The 10,650-nt window shown below is 43.5% G+C and overlaps 1 protein-coding gene and 1 non-coding gene across 2 annotated transcripts in view; one reads left to right on the top strand and one right to left on the bottom strand.

The window, feature by feature from the left end:
- Positions 1-1,106: 1,106 nt before the first annotated feature.
- On the bottom strand, positions 1,107-1,213 carry LOC130734858 (small nucleolar RNA R71). Its single transcript, XR_009018196.1, has one exon. It is a non-coding gene; the product is annotated as a small nucleolar RNA R71 (small nucleolar RNA).
- A 292-nt stretch (positions 1,214-1,505) lies between these two features.
- The window catches only part of LOC130737300 (uncharacterized), an 18,667-nt gene continuing 9,522 nt past the window's right edge, over positions 1,506-10,650 (top strand). The window contains exons 1-3 of the mRNA XM_057589052.1: positions 1,506-2,045; positions 3,422-3,968; positions 4,011-4,135. Coding sequence (XP_057445035.1) covers positions 1,506-2,045; positions 3,422-3,968; positions 4,011-4,135 — 1,212 coding nt within the window. The remainder of the gene's footprint in view (positions 2,046-3,421; positions 3,969-4,010; positions 4,136-10,650) is intronic.

The following is a 10,650-nucleotide window of genomic DNA, read 5'->3' as shown; positions in this document are numbered from 1 at the left end:
AGTTTGTTATAGAATTGGGACTTGTTGTGAGATTACCCCTTCTATACTTGCTGCTAGGAATAGAGGAAGGGTTGGGGTTTGTTGGCCTGAATTGTATGCTTAGTGCTTCTAGCAAATGTTTAGGTTATCAAGGAATTGAACCTATCTTTTGATTAGGAAGGGTTTTCTTTACGAGGCATCGATAGATAACTAACTAGGCTAGAACATCAAGGAGAGATTCCGGATTTACTGAATAGGAATGTTTGCTAAAACTGAATTAGTTGAGCAAGAACCCAGGGCAATCTCATCACTGATTTCCACACACTTTATTATTTGTTCACTTGTCTTTTACATGACCTAAGAACCAATCAACCTTTAAAACTGAATTTTACTTGCTTTTCAACCTTGAACTTGACTCTTAAACTGAATTTGCAATCTAATTCCCTGAGGTTTGATAATTTAAAACCGGGTAGATTCTGTACACTTGCAGATTGACCAACAAGTTTTTGGCGCCGTTGTCGGGGAATTGTTTTGCGATTTTTGGTTTTAGTTTTTAGTTTGTGGTTTTATTTTTATTTTGAACTTGTCTAGAATTGGTGCTACTAATCTTTCTCTGTTTAGTATCAAACTTTCAGGCTACTCTCACAAGAGACACCGTCATGGGTGGCCATATGACGGAGGAGGAGATGCAAGCCCATATTGAGGCAAGAATCCAAGAGGGTATCACCCTCCGTTTGCGTGAACAAGAAGTTGAGAATGCCAACCGAACTCTTCGAGAACTAACTTCGGGGTCCATGAGCTTTGACTATCCCGGAAGTATTGTCATTCCCGAAGGAGTGGGGAACTTTGAGTTGAGACCGGCATTCATCAACATGGTGAGCCAAAGCCAATATGGTGGAGGTTCCTCGGAAGATCCTCATGCTCATTTGGAAAGGTTCATCCGTAATTGCAACACGTATCGGGTGGTGAACGTTCCTTCGGAAGCAATCCGGTTGAGCCTATTTCCTTTCTCTTTGAAGGAAGCAGCAGAGGATTGGCTGAACTCACAACCTCAAGGGAGTCTCACTACTTGGGAAGACCTTGCAGAAAAATTCACAACGAGGTTCTTCCCAAGGTCCCTCTTAAGGAAATTGAAGAATGACATCATGACTTTCACATAATCCTCAGATGAAAATCTTTATGAGGCTTGGGAGCATTTCAAGAAGCTTTTGAGGAAATGTCCTCAACACAATCTCACCCAAGCTGAATGTGTGGCGAAGTTCTATGATGGGTTACTATACTCATCACGGTTTGGCTTGGATGCGGCTTCAAGTGGGGAGTTCGATGCTCTTCCCCCACAAGCGGGGTATGATTTGATAGAGAAAATGGCGATGAGAGCCATGAACTCCGAGAATGAACACCAAATCCGAAGAAGTTCTTTTGAAGTCGAAACTTATGACAAGCTCATAGCCTCCAACAAGCAACTCTCCGAGGAAGTAGCAGAAATCCGGAAGCATATAAAGGAGACCAAGTCAATTGGAGCAAGAATGACTTGTTTGGAGTGCAAATTTTGTGGTGAAGCTCATGATAGTAACCATTGTACTGTCAATGATGGTGATAGCGAGACCAGTGCATTAACTCATGGAAGAGGAGCTTCAACCGCAGAACAAGGGCCTCTTGTCCAGCCGCAAATTGTTGAAAGAACGGTTAGCAAGAGGAGTCTAGAGGAGCTGATCGAGAGATTCATTGATCATACAACGAGCAATTACAAGAGCCATGAGATGGCTATAAAGAGCTTGGAGAACCAATTGGGACAGCTAGCAAAGCAAATGTCCGATAATCACCAAGGTAAGTTCTCTTCCGAAACTTTAACTTTGATTGAGCAAGAAAATACTGCTGTTGTTTCTACTAGGAGTGGAAGAGTGTTGCATGAGGCAGAGAAAAAAATTGAGGGAGAGAAAAATGAGGAAGTTGAGGAAGAGAGAGATGAGGATGTCATGGAGAAAAGAGCTAGAGAGCCCACTAGGACTAGGGTTGTAAACACTCATATCCCTGAGCTCCGCAAGATTCCATTTCCCAAGGCTTTGGTGAAGAAAAATTTGGATAAACAATTTTTTAAGTTCTTGGAGGTTTTTAAGAAACTCCATATTAATATCCCTTTTTCTGAAGCGTTGGAGCAAATGCCAATCTATGCTAAGTTCATGAAAGATATCCTCAGCAAGAGAAGAAAGTTGAGTGAGGTTGATGAAACTATCTTGATGACCGAAGAGTGTAGTGCCATTTTGCAAAGGAAGATGCCTAAAAAGAGGAGAGATCCCGGGAGTTTTACTATTCCGGTGGAGATAGAGGGGTTAACTACGGTAGAAGCCTTGTGTGATTTAGGAGCGAGTATCAACTTGATGCCGCTTAGTATGTTTAAAAGATTGAACTTAGGTGAGGCTACCCCAACTATGATTTCTTTGCAAATGGCGGATAGGTCCTTAAAAACCCCTTACGGGATCATTGAAGATGTTGTGGTTAAGGTGGATAAGTTTGTCTTCCCAGTGGATTTTGTCATTTTAGACATGGAAGAGGACGCTAAAGTTCCTCTCATACTGGGGAGACTGTGACGCCCGGGGCCGACGAGGGCGGAGAGTGATCGCCGGTGCAGTGAGGCACGGACAAGGAGCGGCTCCTGGCAGGCTTCTAGGCGGAGGGGCACATGAATGAACCGATCTCACACCCGAACAAGAGGTATTCCGAGACTGTATAGGGATGGACTATACAGTTGAGGAGGGCATAAAAGATTTGATTGGTACTACTCATGACAACAAGTTGCAAGTTCTTTTCGGGAGCCAAACTCATAAGAACTCCATGGTTAAGTGTGCTAGCCTTGGATCAATATTATGATGGGTGACCTCCTGGGAAGTTTTCTCAGGAAGCGCGCGAGTGAGGACAAAGCGCGCTGAAAAGACTCGTGTTGTTACTGTGAGGTCAATCGTCAAGTCAGGATGTTACAAATGGTATCAGAGCCGACCTCTCCCAGTACGGTGTGGTTCGGGGACGAACCAAGCGGAAGCTGGTGGGCCTGTGACGCCCGGGGCCGACGAGGGCGGAGAGTGATCGCCGGTGCAGTGAGGCACGGACAAGGAGCGGCTCCTGGCAGGCTTCTAGGCGGAGGGGCACATGAATGAACCGATCTCAAACCCGAACAAGAGGTATTTCGAGACTGTATAGGGATGGACTATACAGTTGAGGAGGGCATAAAAGATTTGATTGGTACTACTCATGACAACAAGTTGCAACTTCTTTTCGGGAGCCCAACTCATAAGAACTCCATGGTTAAGTGTGCTAGCCTTAGAGCAATATTATGATGGGTGACCTCCTGGGAAGTTTTCCCAGGAAGCGCGCGAGTGAGGACAAAGCGCGCTGAAAAGACTCGTGTTGTTACCGTGAGGTCAGTCGTCAAGTCAGGATGTTATAGAGACCATTCTTAGCCATAGGTGAGGCTGAGATTAAAGTGGCTAAGGGAACTCTAACATTGAAAGTGGGTGAAGAGGAGGTCCTCTTCAATATCTTTGACTCTTTGAAACACCGAGCAGATGAGGAAGTTTTCCGGTGTGAAGTAGTGGATGAGCTCGTGTGTGAAGAGTTTGTTAGGATATCTATTAAAGACCCCTTGGAAACAACAATCATGGAGGGGCTAGAAATGGAGGACCAAAATCTTGAGAGTGAACTTGATTTTTTGTACCATGAGGTGAATGCTACTCTATCTCAATTAGAATCTGTCTCATCCCTTTCCACCGAAAGCATGTGGAGAGAAGAGTTAATTAGGGATGAGGAGATTCCGATTGAGGAGAAGAGTGAGCTCAAGCCACTCCCTTCCTCTCTCAAGTATGCATATCTTGAGGAAGGTGAGAATAAACCTGTTATTTTGAATAGTGCTCTCACTCCCTTGGAAGAGGAGAAACTCCTCAGAGTTTTGAGGGATCATAAGTCAGCCTTGGGTTGGACTATTGATGATATCAAAGGTATTAGCCCTGCGATATGCATGCATAAAATTTTGTTGGAAGAAAATTACAAACCTATAGTCCAACCTCAAAGAAGACTTAACCCTTCCATGAAGGATGTGGTGAGGAAAGAGATAATAAAATTGCTTGATGCTGGTGTTATTTATCCAATTTCGGATAGTGAATGGGTAAGTCTCGTTCAAGTGGTTCCCAAGAAATGAGGCATCACTGTGGTTGCCAAAGAGAACAATGAGTTGATTCCCACTCGTCTGAAGGTATGAAAAACGGTAGAAAGGGGGGGTTTGAATAACGTTTTCAGAACAAAACTTCCACCTTAAAGATTTTGACAAATCTTTCGAGAACTTAAGTGCTAAAGATAAGAGATAGAAAAGCACACAAGGATTTTATCCTGGTTCACTTGATAAATCACTCAAGCTACTCCAGTCCACCCGTTAAGGTGATTTCTTCCTTCTTAGAATGAAGGCAATCCACTAATCAGGTAAGAGTTACAACTGCACTTGAAACCTACAAGTGACTAACAATTACACTGACTTAGCTCACACTAAGATTCACTCTCTTAGTCTTCTCTAGGATCCGATCAACCTTGATCTCCTAAAGGAACTAAACAAACTGTTTATCAAAGAATTGTTTACAAGAGATTTGCTTCTAAAAAGCTAATAGTAAACACAATGAATTTCAGATGAAAGAAAGCTTAGAATATTTTGAATATGTCTTGCGCGTGTGTATTTTTTTTTCTTAGCCGCTTCTTTCAATCTTCAGCCTCTATATATACTCCAAGGATTAGGGTTGAGCGTTGCATGGGAAATGCTACCGTTGGAGGGCAGTTCTGGAAAATCCAGCTTCTGCTGTGGCTGAGAACGTTAGGTAGGTCGTCAGGAAGGTACACTTGCTTTTGTACTTGGATAGCGACTTGACCTTTTAACCTAGGAGACTTCTGATCAGGGGAATACTTCATATTGGAACTTGTGAAGCCGGTTGATCAGAGTCAGAGGGAAAGCACAGATCCTCTGACCATTGTATCTTCTGATTCTGAACTCAGAGGGAAGAACATGGCCTTCAGAGTTTCTTGCTTCTGGACTTCAGAGTTTCCACTATTCAGCTTCTGGATCTTCAGAGTTTTCTACACCATCAGAACATCTGAACCTTCAGTGTTTCTTGGTTATCAGAACTTCTGGATCTTCAGAGCTTCTAGCGACTGAGTCCACATCAGAGTTTGTATAGCTTCAGAACTTCTGAATCTTTTCCACTGTTCATACTGAACATGGTGAATGCGAAAGCGTTGCTTGGGTTACCCTTTATACACAGTGCTTCTGATTTGTGTGAGATTGAGTTGAGGTCAGAGCCTGTAAATAGCACACTCAGAAAAACACGTTAGAGTACCACAATTGTTCATATCAAAAGGTTAACTTGTAATCATCAAAACATAGAGTTGTATTACTAGATCAAAACTTGATCTTACAATCTCCCCCTTTTTGATGATGACAAAACTAAGATTTTTGATGAACAATTCTTAAACATTAAACTGAATTCACTCAGAGTTTAGAGATATAGAATAAGACTTATCCTGATGTGAATAGTTTATCTTGCTCATTCTGAATTCAAGTCACTGCTTGATTCTGAGCTTAGCTCCCCCTGAATCTAATACTTGATGAAAACGTTAGTAAAGTCTAGATTCTGAGCTAAAAAATATAAGAGTTCAGAGTGAAAAGCTTATGACATAGATGAAAAACGAATAATCAGAGCGCATAAGTGATCAGAGTCAGGGACAAGGTATCAGAGTCTTGGGTATCAGAGTCAACTTAGAATCACTTCAGAAGAAGTGAAATGTATTCCTTGTATTTGCCCAGTGACACATCTATGGTCATGAAGGTGGAACTCTTAAAATCTCCAAAAGAAAAATAAGTCACACTAACACATCTTACAAATCAAAAACTGGGTTTACTCCCCCTTTTTGTCATAAGCAAAAAGCTTGGGGTGTGAAAAACTTAGCTTGAAGTACAAGGTACTCCCCCTTAGAGAAGGTCTAAGTTTAAAAGAAAATGAAAACGATGTAAGAATCAGAGTTAGGCGAAAATAAATAGAAGAGTTAATGCAAGGGATGAACGTTTACCACCGGTCAAGTGAGTAAATAGAAGGGTCAGTTACCAAGAACTTAACCTCGAGAAAATGTAAGAGCATTAACTTTCAGAGAGAAAGTGAAGCCTATAAAAAGCGTTGGAGAGAAAGGTAAGCTTCACACCTCGAATAATTTTCAGTAAGAAAAAATGGCATCATACAACGTAGCACTAGAAGAGCTGAGGAAGAAGGCCTTTGAAGAGGACTTGTTCCTGAACATCAGGCATCCAGAGGGTGCAACTACCATCGCGGAGCTGACACGGACACTGCTGGAAGAGGACCTGCGTCCAGAGTTGGAGAGAGACCTGAAGGAATTTCTTGCCTTCGTGGAGGAGGTGCAAGAACTCAGCCGGCTTGAACTCAAGCTGCTGGAAGAGAAAGAGAGTTTGGAAGAGAAGCTCAAGACTTCAGAAGAGATTCTGGAGAGGGATGAGCTAAAGATCAGGCTCAGCAACATCCAGCATGTACTGGAGCGTCTGGAGAAGGATAGGTCAGAGCAGCGCCAGGAGTGCAGAAGAATGAGGAGAGATCCTCCATTCTAGATTATATGATGGAAAGAAATATGATGTAAACACAAAACAATTATGAATAAAACGAGTTTAGCAAACATATGTGACATAAGTATATAGTTATGCATATATAATCACAAACGAACAAAAGAGAATAAATAAATAAAAAGAAACAGAGTTTAACAAAGGAAAACAAAGGGAACGAAAAAGAAGAAAAAGAAGAGATCCTAAAACTAAGGTTTGTCAGTGCGTCGCAGAAGTTCCATCATCATGTGCTTCATCTCAATCAGCATGGATTCATGAGTGTCAAGACGTTGTTCCATGATGTCGAGTCTGGATGAGCTTGTCTGAGTAGAACTGGAAGGAACATTCTGAGCAGCTTGAGGATCTGGAATGGAAGCAGAAGCAGCAGGAGTAAACACAACTGGTGCAAGTGCTTGGCATCTAAGAGCTTCAGCCTCAGGTTCAAGTCGCTCTGCCTCAAGTCTGGCTTGTTCAGCTTGAGCTGCTGCTTGACGTGCAGCTTCTTCTGCTTGTTCTTTCTTTCTCTTGGCTTCTTCAATAGCTTCAAGAAGCTTATTTCTCTGTTCTAGTTCATGAAGAGCCACCCTTCTAGCAAACTTTTGCTTTGCAGCCTCAATGCTCTGACTGCCCTCTGCATGCAGGAGCTGCATCATAATCGGAACTTGAGCCACTAGCCAAGTGCTCAGATTGTTCCACTCATCAGCCACATTTTCAGCATTCTCACTGAGATCAGTCTGACCGTGCACATTGCGGAGCCTCAAGGAGGCTTCATGATAGAAGATATTGATGCACTCAGAGAGAGATGTGGGTTGAAGGTGAGTATAGGGAATTATGGAGAGGTTGGGTGCAGGAGAGGCTGGGTGATTGCTGCTATGAGCTTCAGAGGCACCTTGTGGAGAACCAATGTTAATCATGGGAGCATTGGGTTCAGAGGTTCCAAGGTGAGGGTCTGAAGTTTCAACCAGAGGGTGAGGTGATCTAACCGAGGATTGGTTAGACACTGATTGTTCGGGTTCAGGGTCTGGTTGAATGGGCTCTTGTTGGTCAGGGACAGGGTGAGCTTGTTGAACTAAGGGGTCTGCCTCTTGGATAGGATTGGCCAAGATAGGTTCATCTGGGTCAACTAGACGTTCAGGTCTAGGGCCAGGATATCTCCTAGGGCTTGGACAGGTAAGGTAATACTCTTCCAAGGCAGACACCTTCTCTTTTCTAACCTCCATGAATTTTCTAATTGATTCAGAGTTATTGGAGGGAGAAGAATCAACAACATTGATTGGGAAGGATACAGGTGTAAAGGCTGTTGAAGAGTCTGTATCCGTGGTTCTGGCAGCAGGACGTGCTGATGCTCTGGGAGCAGAGTGATCAGACGTTCTGGGTTGTGGTTCTGTTTGGTTGGGCTCTGATTGGTCATGGATGATGGGTTCAGAAGATAATGGGTCGTACGGAATGGTAAGGAGAGAGGTTGGATCTTCTGACCTAGAGGTTGGGTTCTGAAGCAAATTCCAGAGAGGTGCTTCGGTAGGAGAAGGTTGAAAGAAGGAGGATCGTGGGGAATGTGGTGGAGAAGTGGTTTGTGCGGCTGGTTGGGATTCAGGAATAGGAGTGAGGGGATTTGAGGAGTGTTGAAGCAAGGCAGAAATAGGAAGTGCATCAAATAAATTCAAATCATCATCAGAAGCAAGTGCAGGCTTACTTGAATGTGCTGATGATCGAGTCACTCTGGCAGGAGGTTCAGTCCTTCTGACCACTGCAGCAGCTGGTTCCACCCGAGTAGGCTTCACCACGATTCTGACCTTCTTCTGCTTCTTCTTTGGAGGACCATCCTCACTATCACTATCATCACCATCATCAGGCTTTCTCTTTGTCTTCTTGACCAGAGGGACATCAGATTCTTCAGAGGATTCTTCCAGAACCATCTTCCTCTGAGCTTTCTTCTTGGGAGGAGAAGGAAACTCTGGAGCTGGCGGCAGTCTGCTGAAGAAATCATCAAGATCAATTTCGAATCCTTGAGCCCTGAGGTCTTCAACATAGCATCTGATGGCTTCAGGATTGTCTGCTTGAGTCCACAGTGGGTAGTCATTCAGAGGCATCCTTCTTCCTCTGATCTCAAAAGATGTGTCTTCATGAGCAGGAGCAATCTTCTTCTAGACCAAACCCATCTTCTTCAGAGAGTTGGCAGTGAAGACATCGCTGACAATTGTGCTCAAGTCCTCTGTGCAACCAGCATTGATCAGGTCTTGAATGAGGCCACTCTCAATGAAGAGATCAGACAGCAGTCTCCCAAAGGGGATATACTTGATTGCTGACTTGATTGAGGCAGTAGTCCTAGACTTCCGGATACACTCCTTCAAGTAGGAGAACAGGAAGTAGGGAAGGCAGATCTTCCTCTTGTCTTGAATGAAAAACAGCATCGCCTTCTGGTTGAAGTTGATGTAATCTGGGGAACTGCCCTTCGGTCTCTGATTGATGCAGTTGAGCAGGATCTTGTGCCAGATCCTGAGTTTGGGGTGAAGGTCCATCACCTTGTAACTTGTCTTGCCCGGTTTGAAAGTGGTGTACAGGGCCTGGTTGGTTTTGTCTTTGGTGCTGGGTTTCAGCTTCGACTCAGTGAATTGGAATCGAAACCCATAAGCAGTGTCTGCACCTAGCAGATTCACGAATGACTTCTCCGTGATGATGATCTTCCTGCCAAGAATATGAGATACCACTTGAGTATCATCGCAGTCGGCGTGCTTCCAGAATTCCTTGACCAACTTCTCATACACCGGTCCTCGAAGTCGGTTGAAGTAGTTTCCCCAACCTTGAGCTTGGACTTCAGGACGAAGATCAAACCCATTTGCAGCCAGGTTGTCGAGGTCGAATCTCCATTCTGCCAGGACTTGGAGTTCCTCAGGAGCAAATACGCAGTGAACGGCACAGCCCCGTTCTGCAATTGGAACAATCTGCTCTTGAGCTTGAACTTGTTCTTGTGCCGGGTTCTCAGAGCCCATTTGACCCGTTGCCAAACCAACTACCATGTGAGGGAACTGAGGTGCATCTGCAGTAGATCTTCTGGTTTGTCTCACCATTTTGAAGAGGTTGAAGGTTTGAGGTAGAAGATGAAGTTTGAAGGATGAAGAGAGATCGAGAGAGAAATCAAGAAAGAGGCGGTTTTGAAAAGCAGAGAGTGCGAGAGTGAAAACCGGAAGTGAACGAGAACGTGTGTGTATAGTGGGTTTTATCAAATAACCGTTGTTGATTCAAAAAGCACTTTAAGATCAACGGTTGAAAATTAAAGATAGATAGTAACAGTAAAATACACAATCACACACAGGAGATAAGCATATCTACACGCAATCATAACAGACTGTCACACGGGCACAAGGAATTATGCATCAGAAATTCTGACACACGTGTTGTTGTCTCAGCTTCAGAGTCAGTACCAGTGGGCACACACACTCTGATTGAGTTACCTTCTGGACTAGACATCTTCTGATCAAGAACTATCATAGTCAGAGGTTCTGATCCATCTTCACTCTGGACAAAAGTCCATGTTTAGATTTTTCAGAATAAAATTAAATCTATCCTCTGCTAAGGGCTTTGTAAAGATATCTGCCCATTGATGGTCAGTATCAACAAACTTCAGAAGAAGTACGCCCTTCTGTACATAATCTCTAATAAAGTGATACTTTACCTCAATGTGCTTTGCCCTTGAATGCAAGATAGGATTCTTACTCAATGAGATTGCAGCAGTGTTATCACAATAGATTGGGATATTGCTCTCAAGGATCTGATAATCCTCCAGCTGATGTTTCATCCAGAGCATCTGAGTGCTGCATATTGCTGCTGAGATATATTCTGCCTCTGCAGTTGATAGTGCAATGGTTGATTGCCTCTTGCTTGCCCATGAGACTAGATTGCTTCCCAGAAATTGACAATTTCCAGAAGTACTTTTTCTCTCTGTTCTATCTCCAGCATAATCAGCATCACAATAACCTGAAAGCTTATACTCTGATGTTTTCTTATACATCAAGCCAAGGTTAGTGGTGCCTTTA

This window comes from Lotus japonicus, chromosome 1 (assembly GCF_012489685.1).
Source record: "Lotus japonicus ecotype B-129 chromosome 1, LjGifu_v1.2".
Taxonomy (NCBI): domain Eukaryota; kingdom Viridiplantae; phylum Streptophyta; class Magnoliopsida; order Fabales; family Fabaceae; genus Lotus; species Lotus japonicus.
The sequence above is the reverse complement of the archived record's forward strand: the minus strand, read 5'-3'. Positions and strand labels throughout refer to the sequence as shown.